Genomic DNA, 18,454 nt, shown 5'->3' on the forward strand with positions numbered 1-18,454 from the left:
CCTGATTGGGGCGCGGGAGGCGTGATGTCACGTCCGGCGGGGGAAGCCCTGCCTCGCGCACCCTCCGCCCCCGTCCCCGCCCCCACAGGTGGTGCCACCGCCCTGGGCGCTGGGCGTGGGGGGCCGCCCTCAGGGACCCCGGCCGCGGCCCCGCGCTCCCCGGCTCCGCCGCCTCCCGCCGGGGATCGACAAAGTCGCGCGGCCGGGCGGGCCCTCTGGGTCCCCGAAAGCCAGAGGAGCGCCCAGTGCGCCCCGGCCGGCGCCCCCGCGCCGCGCCCCGCCCCGCCCGGTGCTCCCAGTCCCTCCCCCACCCCTGCGCTCCAGCCCTGCCCCGCCCCTCTCCTCTCCCGCGGCCGCCGAGGGGCCGGGCCGGCGGCGGGGGAGGCGCCGAGCCGGGACTGCGCTCGCCCGCTGCGCTCTGGGCTGCCCGAGCGAGCGTTCGGACCTCGCACCCCGCGCGCCCCGCGCCACCGCCGCCGCCGGCTTTTGTTGTCTCCGCCTCCTCGGCCGCCGCCGCCTCTGGACCGCGAGCCGCGCGCGCCGGGACCTTGGCTCTGCCCTTCGCGGGCGGGAGCTGCGCAGGACCCGGCCAGGATCCGAGAGAGGCGCGGGAGGCTGGCCGGGGGCGCCGCCGGCCCCGCCATGGAGCTCCGGGCCCGAGGCTGGTGGCTGCTGTGCGCGGCCGCAGCGCTGGTCGCCTGCGCCCGCGGGGACCCGGCCAGTAAGAGCCGGAGCTGCGGCGAGGTCCGCCAGATCTACGGAGCCAAGGGCTTCAGCCTGAGCGACGTGCCCCAGGCGGAGATCTCGGGTGAGTGAGGGCGCGGCGCCGGAGACCCCGGCCTGGCCGGGCTTTGGGCTCCAGACCCTGGTCTTCCCCACGCGGCTACTCGTCCCCGACGCGGGATCCTGCCGCCTGCGCCCAGCCGCCCGGGCCCCGAGTGGCCCCCTGCGCTGCGGCTCTTCTGCAACCCTCGCCTCCAAGCCCCGCGCCGTACTCCCTCGCCAGGGTCTCCTCCGGGCCGCTCGGTCATCCTCCACCCCTCCCCGACCCCCCTGCACGCCGGAGCTGATCTCGCTGGGCTGCGGGCTCGGGGCGCTCCTCCCGGGCCACGGCTGGAGCTGGGCGTCTTCTGCCCGCCGCTCGGCCCAGCGCGCCTGCAGGCCGGGAGTCCTAGTCCCGGGGCTGGCTGTCGGGGCGCTGCGGGGCTCGGCGTGGCCGGGCTGTCGGGGCGCCGCTGACGGTGGCCGCAGACCCCCTCATCTCTGTACAGACCTCTCTGGGAGGCGTCTTGGGTCCTGCCCGGGGATTCTCGTAGGGTCTCCAGCAAAGGCAGCCTAGGTGGATTTTATAAGCGGACCCCTCGGGGGATAGTGTGGAGGGGTGAGGAGGGAGCTGGGCGCTTCTCCACGGGTGGAACGCCGCCTCGCAGAGATTCCCGTCGAAGAACTTGTGCGCACCGGCCCCCGCCTGGCACTTGGGCGGCCTCGCGCTGAGTCCAGCTGCAGGTGGTCGGCGCGTTGGATCCCGCCCAGGGGCCGTGTCATTTCTTTGTAAGAACAGCGGCCCTCTTGGCGCCCCCTAAGCCCTGCAGCCGCCTTCGGCTCTGCTTCTTCCCTCCCTGTGGTCCCGAAGGAGCTTTGGGGACAGAAGTGTACGGATGGGTGGAGCGGTGGGCTCCATATTCTAAAGACCTTTTGGAACCCAAGCTTCACCTTCCCACGTGTGGGGACCACCCTCGGTCTGTACCCCGTGCCAGGGACTCAGTGGGCAAGAATAGAGCAGACCAGGTTTCTGCTCTGGGGGGCTCCTCTGAAACCAGGGGAGTAGGAGTGCGGGTGGAGGGCCACTCAGATGGGGACTCAGCGCAGGAATGCCCACGGTCCTGGGGATTCTGAACAAGAAGGATCCGTGCATCTGGGTGAGGGGGGTCTGTGACCATGCCTCGCTGCGGGGGGGCGGGGTGGGAAGCGGTGGGAGGAGGCAGCCGGGCTCTGGATCCCTGCCCCTCCAGGAGGAACAGAACCCACAGACAGCCGCTTGCCCTTGGTGGATCTCCCAGTGCCCCCAGCCTGAGGTTCTTTAAGAACCCCCTGACTGCTGTCCCCAGGAGGAACAGAACCCACAGACAGTCTCTTGGTGGATCTCCCTATGCCCTCCCCACCAGCCTGAGGGTCTTGCAAGGACCCTCTGAAGTCCCCGGGACAGACCTTCCTGTGCCTCTGCAGAGGCAGCTCTGTCATTTTCAGGCTGCCTCCCACACCCCACTGGGCTCTGTCTATCCCAGGTAGGGGGCACACCTGGATGCCAGGCAGCACAAGGCCCTGGGCACGGTTGGGTTCGTTCTCTGCCCCTCTACTCACACCCAGAGAGGCATCCCTGACCTTCCTGGTGAATCGCTCCCCAGGCACCAGGGTAGCAGAGTGGCTGAATGGCTGCCCCTCCCAGCCCAGAGTCTTGAATGCTGCTCCATTGGAAGCCATTAGCCCCCAGCCATTTTTAGTACCTTCATGTCCTCTGGGCATTTGCACCCTTAGGAGCCAACCTAACCCTGTTGGCATTCACAGGTCACTGTTCCCAGCTAGAGAGACAGAGTGGCAGAGTCTGGCCATCTCCCAAGGGTGAGAAGAGAGGGCAGGACAAGATGGAGAAGTTTACAGGGGGCTGGGCCAGAGAGCATGGGTCTTGCTGCCCTTGGGTTGGGGAATGCAGTGGGTTAGAGACCCAGGACAGGCAGATTGTGTTGGTTTCTCTGTGTCTGATGGGGCAGGGGATGCTGTCCACCCCACGTGGGGAGTATGAACGCCCTGCAGCTGTCTAACCACGATGCCAGCCATGGACCGGTGCCTGCCGCCAGGGCTCGGGGTGCCACCCTCCTCCAGGCCTGCAAGGCCGGGACTGCAACTGGGCAGGGTTACTGCCTCTCTAGCCGGTGCTCCTCCGACGGGAGCCTCTCTCCCTGGACCCCCTATGGCTGCAGAAGTGGGGAGTAAACTTCGGGGCCCAGGGTACAGAAGACAGTGTGGGAGCCACGTGGGCTGATGGGAACAGGGTGACCCCCTCGGGCTGCAGCAGTCCTGGGGGTAGCCAAATCCAGTGTCCCCTCCTGCTTTGTTGGCTGGGCCTGGGCTCCGCGGGACGGGCGCCCTCTGGTGGCCCCTGGGTGGCATATCCTCCCAGGAGCCCAGGACCCTCTGTGGCCTAGTGGGCACCCTCCTCAGTCCCGTCCGTCCTGCATCCAGACTTCTCCAGGGGGACCTCCTCAGAGGGGATGGGAGCCCCCTGGGGTTGGACACCTCGCTGGCCCAGAGCAGGGGGGTAGAGATCTGATACTTCCTCGTGGGAAGGAGAGCAGGTGGCCCTGGGTGTGTGTCTGGCCTTCCCAGCCTCTGCCCCAGGGACCAGAAATGGCAGTGGGCAACAGGAGACTTTGTTCATGAAAGAGGGCAGCGTCAGGACATGTTGGGCTCCCTTTTGAGCCGCCTTTTGTCTTCTGGACAGCCGGGCCAGGCTGCAGTGACAGCAGTAGTCGTCCCATCTTATGGGCAAGGAAGCAGGCCTGGGTGCCACCAGCTGGACCACGGCACTGTGGCGGGGCACCCAGCCACCCTCCCTTTATGCCAGGGCACGGCACAGAAGGCAAGGGTGGAGCCGAGTGGCACCCTGGACACCCCTGCACTGCCAGGAGCCCTCATGCTGAATCACTGCCCACGTGCCAGCAGGCCTCCTGCTTTTGCCTGCAAGGTTGTATCTGAGCATAGGTGTTCCCAGAGCACCTTCCTGGTCCCCTGACGTCTGATGTGATGTGTGTCTGTTTGCTCCTTTGCTGGGGTCCCAGTGCCCCACCTTGGCACCTGAGCTCCCTGGTTGCTGGGACCACCTCTGTCTGTTTCCTTGTTGTAGCCACAGAACCTGACTGACTCCCGGCCCTGGGTCGCTTCTCAGAGGACACCCCCAGGCCTTCCTGGCTTTACATCTGGCTGTGCTGGGTGGGGAGCGACACATGGAGGGTAGAGGAGGGTCTCCTCAGAGCAGACACCCCTGTTCTCAGGGTCTCCCAGCCTGAGGCAGAGGAGGAGGGGCCCTAAGGTCCAGTTTTGGGGGTGGAAGTCAGAGCGGCGTATGGGACTGTCTGTATCACAGGAACTGCCTGGCCACCCCTGTGCCCTGGGGTGGCAACCCGCCTACCAGCCGGAGTGGGTACCAGCATGCCCTGGAGCCTGTACCAAGCACCCACTCGTTGGGCCCCTGTGAAGGAATCTTCTCTGTGCCACTTTTGACTGCCTGGGTGGTTGGCACACAGACTGTGGGGGACCGTCCTCAGAGGGCCTGGACCTCTCCTTCCCACATGCCTGAAAGGGTGTTCCTGGCCCGGCCCAGGAGAGCCCACCAGCATCTGCCTCTCAGTCCTGCTCAGCGGGCCTCTCGGAGGCTGCCTGGCATACAGCCCCTCACCAGACCAGATGGTTCCCTGTGCCCTGTCCTGTACAGGTGGCTCACCATGGTTCCCAGGTGGTCCTCAGCCTTTGCTGTGCCACCGCTCTTCCTTCCATGAGAGGAGCTGGGATTTCATCATCCCCAGCATAAGGACTGAGCCGATCTCAGTGGAGCCCTGATCTGACAGGGCCACTTGCGTGATGCAGTGACCTGGGTCCCTGCTGGACCGCCAAGCCTCCCAGGCCAGGCAGGCCACCGCGCTCCTCAGGCACAGATGCCCCCACCCCATCCCATCCACAGCCTCCCTGGGCCTCTTCACAAGAGAGAAAGGGAATAATCATGACCCCCCACGAAGGTGGCCAGGAGGGAGAAGGTGCTGGGATGCTATGCACCTCGTGGGCAGCCTCGGGCCGTGTCCTCCCCTCTCCCCGGACACCCTCTGCAAAGGCCCACACACACCCATCTCAGTTAATGGCATCCGGTACCCCAGGAGCACTCGTGAACCCGGCTGGTGAAGCGTTTGCCATTACTGTCTGGTTAACACATCAGACGGAAGGGGTCTTTGTAGACCCGTTTTGCAAATGAGTAAACCGAGGCCTGGCGAAGCCTTCCTCTTAGGGCCGGATCTGGCTACAGCATTGATCACTGTCCAGTAAAGCCAGGCCAGGCTGCCTGTCCCAGGCTCTGCACTTTCTGGAAGGCTCGTGTGTTCCCCAGCCAGCTCTCCTGGGCCTGGGCTCCATCTCTTAGGCACATTTGGAACGTTTAACCGGGACTCCTCCAGGCCTCCCTGCCTCCAGTCTTGCCCAGCTCCTCCTGGCCATGCTGCCCAGAGAGCCGGCCTTCCACACAACTGGGCCTCACCCTCTGGCCTGGCTCCACTGCCTGTCAGGGGAGGGCTGCCGCTCCAGCCTGCTAGGAGGGCTGCTCCTGGTGGGTGCTGCAAAGCCCTGCATGTCCCCAACAGGGCAGACCAGCCACCCACACTGGGCCAAGTGCCCCAGGATTAGTGGACAGGCATCCTATTCAGGTGCCCACAGGTGCCAAGCCAGGGAGACAAGGCAGGCCGGTCTGTTGGGGCTTATACCTTCACACCAGCAATCGCTAGGGACAGTGCGAGCCCATGGCTAACACGCCTTCCCAGGTGCCGAGGACGCCCCCCTGCAGCAGGACTAGGGGCATACCTACCTGGTGGCCGAACCGCAGGACTGGGCATCCGATCCCAGAGGAGAGCTTAGTGGGTATCTGAACGTGCCCATATCTGTTCTATGGCATCCACGTGCGTGGCCCAGGTGTCAGCCGTGGGCTGGCACTAGACGGGAGATGAGCCACAGGAGGGGCTCACTCGAAGCCACACGGGTCAGGTCTGGCCTGGGGCCCCACATGTGCCATGCCTGGGCCGGTGAGAGGCTGGACACATTTTCTTAAGCCAGACTGTTCTCCCAGGGCCTGACTCGGTTATTTCAGATCAAGACTGGATCCCTGGTGGAGGCTGGGTGTGGGCACTGCTATATGCGGGGCCTCTGTCCAACCCTGGCCCTGTCCAGTGTCGACGTGCCCAGAGCCCTGAGCCAACCTGGATCTTGCCAGTCGCCAGCACAGCCCTGTGGGGCCCGGGATCTTGCCCACCTTACGTGAGGGCTCCAGACAGGAGCCGCCTACCTGGAGCCTGGGCTCCTCGCTGCCGTGACTGTGGCGGCTTTTCTTTGTCTGGGAACAGGCCTGGGCAGGTGCCCTGAGCCGCTTGAAGTCTCCTGATGGGGTGGGGGGTGCAGTGCTGGGCGTTGAGGCGTGGGCCAGGGAAACGGGTGGTTCTCCCTCCACTTCCAGGCCCCACACCCAGGCGGGAGCACACAGCAGTCAGGTGAGGGCAATGCTGGGGAGCAGGGCCCAGAGCTGCAGCCTCCTTGGCTGCTCTTGGCCCTCTGTGGGTGGCAGGGAAGTGCAGGTGTGAGGGGCACACCCCACTGCCCCAGGCTCAGTAGCAGTCTGGAATCCGGGGTGGGTTTAGGAGCCCCTGAGAGGGCCAGGCCAGCCTCACACCATCCCCTCCTCTGCCTGTGGCCTCAGCTCCATCTCCCACCAGCTCCTGCTGACCCACCTTCCTGGCACACCTATCCCCTCCCTCCACGGCGTCCTCCCCGTGCCCACCCACAGCTCCTCCTCTGGCCTTTCCCCACAGCTTGACTTCCTGGGCATCCCCCAACATGTACACTGCCTGTTGCTGGGGCCACCGTCTGGGCAGGCCTGAGCTCCACACAGGGTGGCGAAGGCCCCAAGTCCCTCCCGGTGCCAGGCAGGGATGGGTGCTGGGGTTAGGAGCACAGGTGTTTCCAGAACACACCAGAACAGTGCCACGGGCTGAGCAGCTGTAGCTGCAGGCGTGTGTCATCTGGTTCTAGAGGCTGGAGGCCTGAGATCAAGGTGTCCGTCCACCAGGCTGGCCCCTTCTGAGGCGTGAGGAAGAGTCTGTTCGCCCGCTGCCAGCTTCCGGGTGTTCCTTGGCTGGTAAATCCCACCTCGTTCTTCACAGGCCACTCTCCTCGTGTGTGCTTCTGTCTCCGAATTCCCCCTCTTCACAAGAACACGGCTCTAATTGGGTCAGGGCCCACCGGTACCATCTCTTCTTAACCAGAGGTGTCATGCAGACTCCACACCCACGGTCACTTCCTGAGGAATCGGGGTTAGACCTGGGCTGTGTGGGTTCCTGGGGGCACAGTTTAGTCTGTAGTGGGGAGCTAGCCCAGCCCAGCACACCTGCGTCTTCCCGTCAGGCCGCAAAGACCCCAAGGCTCTGGATGTTTCGTGATTGTGGCCTCCTGAGCACGGGGCTGTGTCTCTGTAATGGGCTTAGAGCTCAGCACAGATGTGCCTGAGACCCTGGTGACAGTGTGAGGGAGTCGCCACGCCCCCGCCTGCCGCTCACCCCCGCCCACCCGAGGTGCTCTCAGGGCACAGCCTGGTCCCCACAAGCCCGGGAGGCCTCAGCTTCAGACCCTGCGAGGCTCCTGGCTCCTTGGCCAGCCCCTCCTGCCCTGGGCCTCCGCTTCTCCCTCAGGTCCGGGTGGCAGGGCCAGGCCACTCAGGTGATGTTCCAGGTCTAGTGGCACGGCAGTGGCTGAGGATGCCGCCACCTGTGCCGTCACAGGACCTGGGTCGGGGGCAGTGGCCAGGCTGGCCTGAAAACCTTCTCCAGGTTGGGTTGGGGAGTCGTGGCTCAGTGGTGTGAGTGTGCCTTGGACAGGCCCCAGCGTCCCACTTGTCAGGGGCAGAGCCCTTCAGGTGGACTTTGGACGGGGAGGCAGTGGGACTGCAGGGTGAGGGAGGGGACGCAGTGGGACTGCAAACCAGTGAGGGTTTGGAGATGCAGAGGTGAGGGAGGCCTGGGTACCAGGAGGCTGCACCGCTGCTGTCTCCTGAGGTGGTGGCTGGCCGACGAGGCCCGCTGCTCTCTTGTGCTAAGTGCCCCTTGGGTCCTGGAGGCTTGGCAGGGTGACAGGGCAGCCCCCAGGGGCTCCCCCCAACCTGCTCCTTCAGGAGGAGGAGACCTCCCAGGGCTCTGGTGGGGAGGAGGGCCAGCCACAGAGCTACTGTAGATCATCCCTGAGGCCAGGGGACTCAGCAGCACAAACCCTGAGCCCAGCATGGGGCAGTGGGAGGTGAGGCCCAGCGGCAGCTGTGAACGAGGCCGCCTGGTGGGCTCTCAGGGGTCTTTGATGGGATGCAGCTGGTGGACAGTGAGAGGAGGGGACTGGGGCTGGAGCAGGGCAGTGAGGAGGACCCTGGGGTCCCTCCTTCCCCAGGCCCTCCCTCCCCTGGTCCGCTCCCACCTTTGAGGTGCCCCAGGAGTTCCCAGAGTTGGCAGCACCAGGGGCTGTCTGCTGGGTGGGCTGAGCACCAATTAGTGAGCAGTTTGGAAAGCTGAGTCCCAGAGAAGGGTCCCCAGGGCTCAGAGCTGAGAGGCCTCGCCGCCCCGGGCCAGGCCCCACACTTGCTTGCCGAGTGACTCACTCCTGCTCTGGGCCTGGCTAGCAGGGGTGAGGCTGGGTCAGAGAATGGGGAGCTGGGCCAAGGCCACAGACCACCCCGCAGGTGCAGGCACCCAGAGGCCTGAGGGCACTGGGAGCACATGGGAGGGGAGACTGTGAACACAGCTTGGCTTCTTTGCAGCCCCGTGTTGGGGCCGTGTGAGGACACATGCCGCAGGAGGGCCCGGCTAGCCTCAGCCCAGCCCAGTCACCACGCCCGGCAGGTCTCCTGAGGTCAGAGCCGGCCCCGCAGTGGGCACCACATGCCCGCCTGCTGTCCTGGCTCCTGAGGGCCAAGGGTGAGCTGGGCGGGCCAGGAAGCACAACGTTGCTAGGCTTCTGCTCCTGCCCCACAGAAGTTCGGTTCTACTGAGAAACTTGGCTGGGGCTTCCGGGGACTCCTAAATCCAGCCGCCCAGGACCCTGCAGCACTGTCCATCCTGAGCCCTGTCCTCGCCCGCTGGTCCCGAGCCCTGTCCTTGCTCGCTGGTCCATCCTGGGGTGATGGATCTGGCTGCAGTGACCCTGATGCTCTGAGGCCCAGAACAGCGCGTCTCCCTCCTGGGAACAGCCAAGCCTTGGACAGGCCCACACAGCAGCGACAGGACCCTGAGCCTCCCTGGCAGGGGTGTTTCCTGGGTGCACCATCAGTAGTGGGACCTGCAGGGAAGTCTGTGGCCTGTGCACACCTTCAGACAATTTCCCCAAACACCGAGGACAGCTGTCCAGTGCGTCACAGAGCTGTGGCCCATGGATGATGGTCTCAGCCTGTCCCTGCATCTGGTGCAGCCTAAGTGCCAGGACCCCCTGTGGACCCTGCAGGCCACCCCTGTGTCTGGCACATCCTTGGTGACTGGGGCTCCCTGTGGCTGTTCTGATCCTGTCCCTGTGGTAACCCATTTGTGACATCCAAGTGTCTCCTCAAGAACCGGGGCCAGGAGACCCATCCTTGGCTCTGGAGACTGCAGGGAGCGCATCCCACCCACCTGTGACCATCTGCCAGGCCCTGGGGACAAAGCTGATGCCACCTGCCACCAGAGTTGGCTCAGGCGTTTCCATGCATCTCCAGTTGTCATGGAGCTTGGGACACACTGGACCCAAGGAGGTATTTTAAAAGGATAAGTCTTTGTGTAATCCAGCCCCATTGTCCCTGAGCCTGGGGGAGCTGCACACAGGACACTCCTCGGCATCTTCAGTCTCCCTTCTGTGGCCTCACACGCGGGATGTTAGGTGTTAGAACAGGTGCCTCCCTGTTCTGTGTGCGTAGCCTCAGCCTGCGGGCAATTTGGGGTGAAGGGTGGCTGCAGGTCAGACACATACCTGGGAAGGTCCCCTGGGATATGGTGGCTTCCAACCAGGAGCAGTTGCCCTGGGCACTTGTGACATCCCAGTGATTTAGGAGTGGGGGTGCTCTGGTCTTTAGTGGGTGGGGGCAGGGAGCCCAGTAATCCTGTGAGATGGAGGTGCCCTTCCACAAACGCCAGTAGCACCCCCAAGAGAAATACTTGAACCGAAGCTGTAGGCAGGACCACGCCAGGGGAAGAGGGAGCTCAGAGGAGGCGGCACCACTCAGCGCCAGGTGCTAGGATGGGAGGATGGGCAGACTGTGGTGGCCAAACACCGGCATGCAGGAGGGTGGTTCTAGATGCACCCACCCTCCTGTGGGTGCACGGATGAGGTTCTGGGATGTAATTCAGGGGGTTCATGAACTTGGCTGAGAAAGAGATTACATCTCCATCATTTCTAATCTCTAACCAGAATTTAGCATTTCTCCTTACTCGGAACGATGGTGTTCCAAGACCTGGGGCTTTGTCACAGTAGACATCACCACTGCTCATGCCCCTTCACATCCACAGCAGGCAGCTTGGAAACCGCGTCCCCTCGCCTGACTTTGAATCCTAGTTAGTATTAGACCCGTCATGGCTCCTTTAAAACCACCTCCTGGGGAAGCACGTGCGTGGCCACCTCACAATTTGTCGTATCATATTCTGGTAACTGTGTGTGGTGAACTCTTCCTCCATAGTCCTCTGTGTAGTTGTGCGCTTCAGAAACAGGCCTCATCCTGAGAAAGCGTCTGCAGGCTTCACCAGTGGGCGAGGGGGCCCACAGCACAGAGAAAGTCAGGCTGACCTGAGCAGCGAGTTGCCCCCGTAGCAGAGAAGGAAAGGCTTGGGGCCCAGTATGTCTGTGCCCAGGAGGGCCTGCCATGGCCAAGGGTCTGGAACGGGGGGACGTGGTGAGGGGTCCCCAGGCACCTGGGGTGGAGTAAGGAGCAGGGCCCTTTGCCTGCCGTGTGAGTGAGGGAGACGCATCCCAGGTCTTCTGCTTCATTGGTGGAGGCTCCTTGAGCTCCTACTGGGTGCTGGGTGCTGTTCTTGGTGCTGAAACGCAGCCACAGACAGAGCACTTGCTCTTTGGACGCAGTTAATGCAGAGATGGCATATGTGAGAGGGTCCACACAAGCTGTGCCTGTGCTCGGCCACCATGAGTGTGTAGCTTGTGTGAGTTACAAGTAAAGGGGTGTGACATGCAGGAGTCTAGGCATCTGCACGTGAGGTTTGCAACCACTCACCCATCTGAGTCATGAGAACCCTGAGGGCCGAACCCTGAAGACCCCTCCCTGGCTGGGGACTGGCCCAGGGCTCCCAAATGCAGTTTGGCCCTCTCTTGCCATGGCCATCTCTTGCCCTGTCCTCGGCCTCCCATGCTGCCTCATAGGACCCTCAACTGGGGCTAGGCACCCGGGGCTCCTCCCCAACCCAAGGAGCCTGGAGCATCTGGGGCCTGGAGCACTGCTCATTGAGAGGACCAGAGAGGAGACTTGGGGAACAGACCAGAAGGACTGGGTTCTCCTGGCCCACGTCATTTGGCCCGCACAGGAGGGAGAGAGGGCCAGGGTGAGCAGCCCCTGGGCAGTGTGGAGAGACCTGCCTGAGGGGAGCAGTGGAGCCGCACAGCTGGGCTCAGAATCTGGGGTGGACTGGCGCCCCAAGCCCAAGCAGGGGTGTCCACCCACAGCCATGTTGGGAGCCCAGCCTGGCATGGCTGAACCCCTGCCATCTGGCACCCAGGGATGCCCAGAAGGGGTAGGCTTCACCCCGTTTCTGAGTAGCAGAGGCAGTGAGTGGGCCAGGCGGAGATGGGGCTGGGGGCTGGGTGGGCAGGGTCTGAGGGCATTAAGGCTGGACCCCAGAGCCAGGAGGGGCATGACCATAGGTCTGAGTCGAAAGTGAGGTGTCGTAGATGACCCCCATGTTCATTCCTCCCTCAAGCAGAGATCTCTTGAGCTATGCCCCGACACAGAGGTTGTTCTGGGCACTGGGACACAGCAAAGTCCCTGTACTGTCTCTGGGACCTCTGTGTGGCTGGGGCGACATCGGCTGTCATTTCAGGTCAGGAAGGCTCAACGCCGTGAGGAGGGTGTGTCAGGGACACTCTGAGGCCGGTGCAGAGCCGGCAGGTGGAGGGGGAGGGCACGTGGGTGTGCACACACTGCCTGCTCCCCTGTCCACATGGACCTCGGGGTTCCCAGGGAGGCGGCCTGCCGGGCCTCTGGGGAAGGTCACACCCTTGGCCGAGGGCTGCTTCTTTTGAAGATTGTGGCCGTTCCCGGTGGCCGTCATCTTGGCAAAGGGGCGGGTCCTGAGGGAAAGCCAAAACCAACCTGCTGGGGGGTCACGGGGGGCTAAGGACCGGCTCCACACTGCCCGTGCCCCTGGCCCTGCCTGTGCCCCACAGTCGCTGTGTGCCCTGGCAGAAGGCTGGCCCGCCTTCTGTCCAGCGTGTGTCATGTCAGGGAGGCCTACTCTTTCTCTAAGTGCCATCTTCCAGAAGGCGGGCTGTGGATGAGGGCACTCCATGGGGAGGGAGGAAGGCCAGGCTGGGGAGCCAGGGCCAGATCCGCCTGGACAGGAGACCCCATCCTCGTCACTGGCGCAGGTGCTTCCTGGGTGTTGCCCTGGGCACTCACAGCACGCCGTGTCAGCACTCCCATTCGTTGGCGCTAGATGTGAGAAGTTGGAAATGGCAAGAAGAGTTGCTGCCAGGCCATTCTGGGTGGAATGCACAGTGTACCCAGGGTGCAGTGACAGTGGGACGGCTGGAGGCGCTCTCAGGCCTGCCTTGAGGGTGGCAGCTGGTTTTCAGGAAGAGAGTCGAGGATGGAGACTCCAGGAGGCACCGCAGGCCCTGTGGAGAGGCAGGAAGGGCAGGAGATGCTGGCCCTGGGTCTGGACAGCTGTCTTCATAGGGGCCTCTCCCTTCCCCTACAAGATGGGGCTGGTTCCTTCCCCCAGGCTGTCTGCCTCCTGGATCTCATGTGCCCGCCCCAGGCAGCGTCCCCAACTTCTGCCCAGAACCATCTCATGGGATCCCGGCATCCCTCCTCCTGCCAGCCAGTCTAGGTGTAGACAGTCCCTGCCAGGCAGTCTGGGTATAGACAGGGCGGAGTCAAGACTCCAGGTGCCTGGGGGTGGAACTCTGAGCCTCTGGCTCTCCTCCGGCAGGTGGCTCCGGGAAATAGGTGGGAGTCATGGAGGCGGAGGGCCCACATTCCCACCTGCTGCAGGACCCGCAGGGCCCACAGGAGGTCAGGACTCGCCTCTGGGGAGGCAGGCACGCGGGCACATGACACGGCCACCTGCTCAGAGTCTCCCTGGGCTGGGAGTCCTCCGCATTCTTGGTGGTGGGCTGTTGACCAGCAGCATGGCCAGCAGGTATCCCTCCCCAGACATGGCCTTGCAGACGCTGGCCCAGCTGCCTGAGGCCCAGCTAGGTCTCGGCAGCGCGTGGCCAGCGACGGGACAGTCAGGCCAGCGAGGGTGGCCAGGCCTGATCCTAGTTTTGCAAGAGTGGCCTAATCTCCACGCCTGAGCTCGGGTTGCCCCAGTGCCGAGCCTGGGCTTCTCATTTGCTCCCCTTCAGTGAGGACAGGGGGGCGCTCAGGCCAGTGGAAGCAGATCGCCTTAGGCAGAGGTCTAGACCTGGGGGGCAGCCACCTAACCTCTGTGGGCCTCAGTCTTCCCATTTGTAAGCTGGGGGTGGTCCTGTCTGCCTGTTAATTGAGAGAGTGCTGATTTCGGGAGAGACCCATTGCTCTCCAAGGAGGCTGGGGGCAGTTCAGAGTTGAAAACGGCCTTAAACCTCCTGCTGCCAGCCTGGACGGGGTCTGAGACCTGAGTTGGGGAGCCAGGGATACGTGGGTGCGCACGCGTGGATGCCCAAAGGTGATGTGGGCTGCTGCGGGTAGGGAGACCTGTGTGATTCAGGCAGGCGCCTGCCACCCCGCACCCGCGACGCTGCAAAGGGCTGCCGGATTTAGCAGATGCAAAGACAGGACCCCAGTACATGGGAGTTTGAGGCAGACCCTGAATCGTTTTGTAGCGCAGTGTGTCCCAAATATTTTCATTTCAAATAAGGAAATAAATGTTTAGAGTAAATATGCCCTATGTATTTAGTGTAAGTACGCCCCAGATATTTTGGGGGGGGGAAGAGTTGTTTGCTTTTTGTGGCAAAATATGCATGACAAAATTTGCCAATTTAACAATTTTTAAGAGTTCAGGTCAGTGGCATTCAGTCCGTTCATGCTGTTGTGCAGCCGTCACCCCCATCCAGCTCCAGGACCCTTTTCATCTTGTAAAACTGAAACTGTCGCCATTAAACAGTAACTCCCCATTTCCCCTCTCCACCACCCCTGGTGCCTGCCATCCTTTCTGCCTCTATGAATCGACTCCTCTAGGGACCTCACAGAAGTGGAATCATGCCGGATCTGTCCTTTTGTGTAGCTGCTTTCACTCAGCGCCGTCATCAAGGCTCCTCCACACCAGAGCCTGTGTCAGAACTTCTTCCTTTTCAGGGATTAATCCTATTCCATTGTATGCGCCTACAGACAGTTTGTGGAAACAATCTATTCAACTGTGGAGAGACATCGTTTCTACCTTCTGGCTCTGGTGAATAATGCTGTGAGCATGGGTGTATGGGGACCCGTTCCGTTTCCTGCTTCCAGTTCTTTGGGACCAAATACTTTTATACTGTACTAAAATAACAATTCATTGTTGATTTGCAATTCAGATGTAACTGGCCTCTGTGCTTTATCTGCACTCGTCCCCCTAATCGTGGCTGTAGGGCAGGGCCGGGCAGAAGCTCCAGCCCACACACCTGCCATGCCGGGCAGGCAGGCAGAGGTGCCTGGGCGGCCGCCAACTCATCAAAGCCCTAGGGAGACGCCCTCCTGGGACCGCCCAGACCTCTCCTGGCTCAGCAGGGCTTGTCAGCTCCTGCTTCAGCTTTGCCTGCAGCGCAGGAATTCCCCTGGGATCGGAATCAGGGCAGGCTGCAGGGTTGGGGAGGCGGGGGAGGCCAGGGCTGTTCCTCGTGCTGGGCCCCGTGCTGCTACTCCTAGCCTGTGACCTTGCGCAGGTCACTTTAGCTCCCTATGTGTCGGCTCTGTCAGCGGGACCTACAGCTGCTGTGAAGATGAAATGATGCGGCTTAAACCCCTGCGAGGCCCATAGTGAGCTCTGCGTCTCAGCAGGGAGACAGACAGCTAGGCCTCTGGGAACAAGGGAGCCCTCACTGGGTGTGACCTTCCACTCAGGGGCACATCCCCTCTAGCCCTGTGCTTCCTCTGGGGAGGAGGTGCTGGCTTGGGGGGCGTGGCTTATGGGCCATGCTGGCTGTGGGTCTTGTTCCCTCCAATGCCAACACTGGGCAGATTCTCCCAGACAAATCATTTAGACGTCTGCCTTTATTCAGTACCAGGGTACCAGGACCAGCCTGGGTGCCAGGTATGGAGGCAGGAGCAAGGAAATGGAGGCTCCCCTAGCAGAGGTTCCCTCTGGAAGGAGCATGGCTTGCTGGGACGGGAGGCTTCCTGGGGGCATGTGAGATGGAGGAAAGCGGCAGGTCACAGCTGGGTGGAGTGACTGGGTGGTGGGGGTGGACGAAGGGAGAGCCATGCCTGGGGCCACCATGACCCACAGAGATGGCTTCCCGGGAAGTGGTTGGGTCAGGGTGAGTGGCCGAGCTCCTTTTCTCTCCCCTTCTTCTGTTCCTTCCCCAGTGTTTACGAGCCACCCCTCGTTGTGGGCTCCCTCCGGAGGCACCCAAGGGTTTGCTCTGGGATCCAGCCCAGCCTCAGCTATGTGTGTGTCTGCCTGGTTGGCATTCACGATGCAGATGGACGGGCCTGCGTGGCATGTTTGTGGATTGGAATGTGGATGCAGCAGACAGGGAGGGCCAGTCCATCTTTGAGGCTTCCTTGGGTGCCTGTGGCCACTGCAGTGGGTCTATGGGAAACTAGATAGGAGAGCTGGGCAGAGCCCCAGGAGGACAACCCGGCCTCGCACAGCCCGCCTGAATCTCAGCCCTGCTGGCAGGGGTGGGCATAGAGATGTGGGTGCCCTCTTCAGCTCCACCAAGCCGAGGAGGAGAAAGGCTGAGCCAGGCGTGGGGCACAGCCTCTGGGGAGCACCTAGCCCTGGGTTCCAAGAGAGGGCTTTCTGCCTTACAGCCAAGACACCGGGTCCTGGGTGTGGCAGGAGGTTTGTGGCACAAGCTCTGAATCCCCTTTCATCTCCAGTGTCAGAGGCCACAGCATAAGCCTCAGACAGCGGAGCAGGCTGGCATGGGGGGAGGTCTGCAGAGGGCCCGTGACCTCTTGGCCAGAGCTGTGACTAGGCCCCCATCTGAGGGGCCCCTGCCATGCCAGGGCAGGCACCGCCCAGACCTGGTGTCTGACGGCAGGGTGGCCTGCCCAGGGGTTCCCCAAGCAGGATCTGGGCAGCTTAGAGAGCAGTTTTGGGAGTTGCCTGGTAAAACCCCCATCTTTGGGGGTCTCCAGTGTTGTGGCCTGCCTTGGTGGTTTGCCCAGCAACTCTGTGTGCCCATTGCAGACTGGCCGAGAGGCCCGAGTGCTGCCCAAGGGGAACTGGTGTGAGTGGGTGGTTTTGTCTGACTGGGGAGCAGGTCTGGTGGAGGTGGGGAGCTGGGCCGGGCCAGTGGGAGCCACGCAGGACCTGGGCTGCAGGGATGGGACAGTGTTGGTGGGAGAGCTGTCCCTTTGGTGTCCAAGGAGGGGCGAGAGCGCACAGCATAGATCTCCCAGGCTGGGGGCACCTGGATGGGGGACTTGGTAGAAGGATGTGGCCTGTTGGGTTTGGTATGTCAGAAGGAAAGGAGGTCAGGATATAGGGGCAGGGGGTCTGGAGTCAAGGCCCGGGTGCCTTTGGACTGGGGGCTGGAGGGGGCAGGTAGAGGATGTGGAATGACCATGGAAGCTTTGTGTGAGGACAGCAGTGGTCAGCTGCCACCTTCATCACAGAGAGAAACCCGACACCCCGCCCCCATTACCGTGCGGGGAGGGGCCCTGGCACCCCCCGAGCACCAGCCCTGCTGAGACCCAGGCGCCCCTGCACTAAGGCCTTGGCCCGCTTAGCTGCGGTGGGGAAACCAGGAGGCCCCGGCTGCCCGCGAAGAGGAGCAGCACCCGCAGGCCGGAGGGAGGGGCCCGGCCTCGGCGGCGGCCAGGGAGGCGGGCGCGGGGCGGCGGGCAGGAGGCGGCTGCGGCGGCGGGGACCTGGCCGGAGGGGCCGGGGCGGCCGCCTGCGGTTTCCAGGGAGACGGGGGCGGCGCTGTGCGCGGCGGGGCGGGGGCTGCGGGAGGACGCTCGTCCCCGCGCCGGGAGCCGCCGCCCTCGCCCGTGCGCGCCAGTGCGGCTGCGGCGCTGCCCGGGGCGGCTGCGGCCGGAGTCTCCCGCGCGCCTGGCGGACGGCAGCCCGCCCGTGTCCCCCGCTGGCTCTTCGCCTCCTGCGAGCCCTTCCGCCCGGCCCCGCTCCGCCGCCTTTCCCCGGCCGGAGCACCTGCACCCAGAGCCGCGCGCGCCGCCCGGAGCCGCTGGAGCCGCCGCCGCCGCGAAGGGGGTCCCGCGTCCACCGCGCTGGAAGCCAGGCCCGAGGACCCCGCCCGCCGCGCCCCCTCTCCCGCGGCGCCACCGCACCCACATCCCCAGGCGCGCCACCCCCATCTCCACCTGCTCCTCGTCCCCATCGCCTCCGTCCCATCCTCCGCTCCGTCCTGCCCCGCTTGGCCGCCGCAGCCCCATCCCCTTTCCGCCCCTCCCGTCGGGAGTCTGTGGCCCGTCCCCGATCCCAGCCCGCCCATCGCCCCAGCTTCACCCACCCCTACCCCTCCCGGGCCGCATCCCGGCGTCCCTGCCCCCACCCTCTGCCCCGCTCCGCATCGCCTGCCGCAGCCCCGGGGCCCCCCTTTCTCTTCCGCCAGGCCCATCCCCCTCCCCCGGGCTGTCGCAGCCCTTCGAGCCCTCTCCCCCGCCACCCCGCCCCCGTGCCTGCCGCAGCCACTGCGACAAGCCCCTTCCCCGCCAATCGCGGCGCCCTCCTCCCCTCGCCCTCCTGCCGCAGCCCCCAGCTCCCCGCCCGCCCCCTCCCCTCCCCGCCGCGCCCACTGCACCAGCGCCCCCTCCTCGCCTCGCCGCAAGCGCTGCCGCGTGTCCAGACCCCTGCCGCCCACTCCGGCTCCGCGGTTTGCCGTCCTCGTCCCTGGCAGCGGCGACTGGCGACTGGCATCGGGGCGCCCGGGACCCCCAGGACGGCGACCCGGCCGCTGGTGCCGCCAAGCCTTTGTTCCGCCGCCGGGGCCGGTCTCTCGCCTGTCGCCCTCGCAAGCAGCCGCGGGTGGCAGAAGCCTTAGCCGGCCTGGGGCGCGGACCCTCCCACCCGGGGCAGAGGTGTCCCTGCGACGCCCCTCGGTTTCGGGTCGCAGTGCGTGGCGGAGGTTCTGCGGCTGCGGAGGGTCTCCTTGGCGACGCTGTCATTTGGGTGAAATGGTGGCAGGGGCTTCGGGCAGGCGGCAGGGGTGTGGGGAGGGGTGGGAAGCACGATGGGGTGAGGCTGGGGGCCGTTGATGCTGTTGACAGGGAGCTGAGATGCCTTGGCTGGTCCACCTCGCAGGTGGGGCCAAGGCTGCCTCCGGC

The 18,454-nt window shown here is 64.1% G+C and overlaps 1 protein-coding gene across 1 annotated transcript in view; it reads left to right on the forward strand.

Annotated features, from left to right (window-relative positions):
* The first annotated feature begins 338 nt into the window (after nt 1–338).
* The window catches only part of GPC1 (glypican 1), a 31,793-nt gene continuing 13,677 nt past the window's right edge, over nt 339–18,454 (forward strand). Inside the window, exon 1 of the mRNA XM_007966904.3 lies at nt 339–808. Coding sequence (XP_007965095.2) covers nt 643–808 — 166 coding nt within the window. The 5' untranslated portion in view covers nt 339–642. The remainder of the gene's footprint in view (nt 809–18,454) is intronic.

Source organism: Chlorocebus sabaeus, chromosome 10, assembly GCF_047675955.1.
Source record: "Chlorocebus sabaeus isolate Y175 chromosome 10, mChlSab1.0.hap1, whole genome shotgun sequence".
NCBI classification, from domain to species: Eukaryota; Metazoa; Chordata; class Mammalia; order Primates; family Cercopithecidae; genus Chlorocebus; species Chlorocebus sabaeus.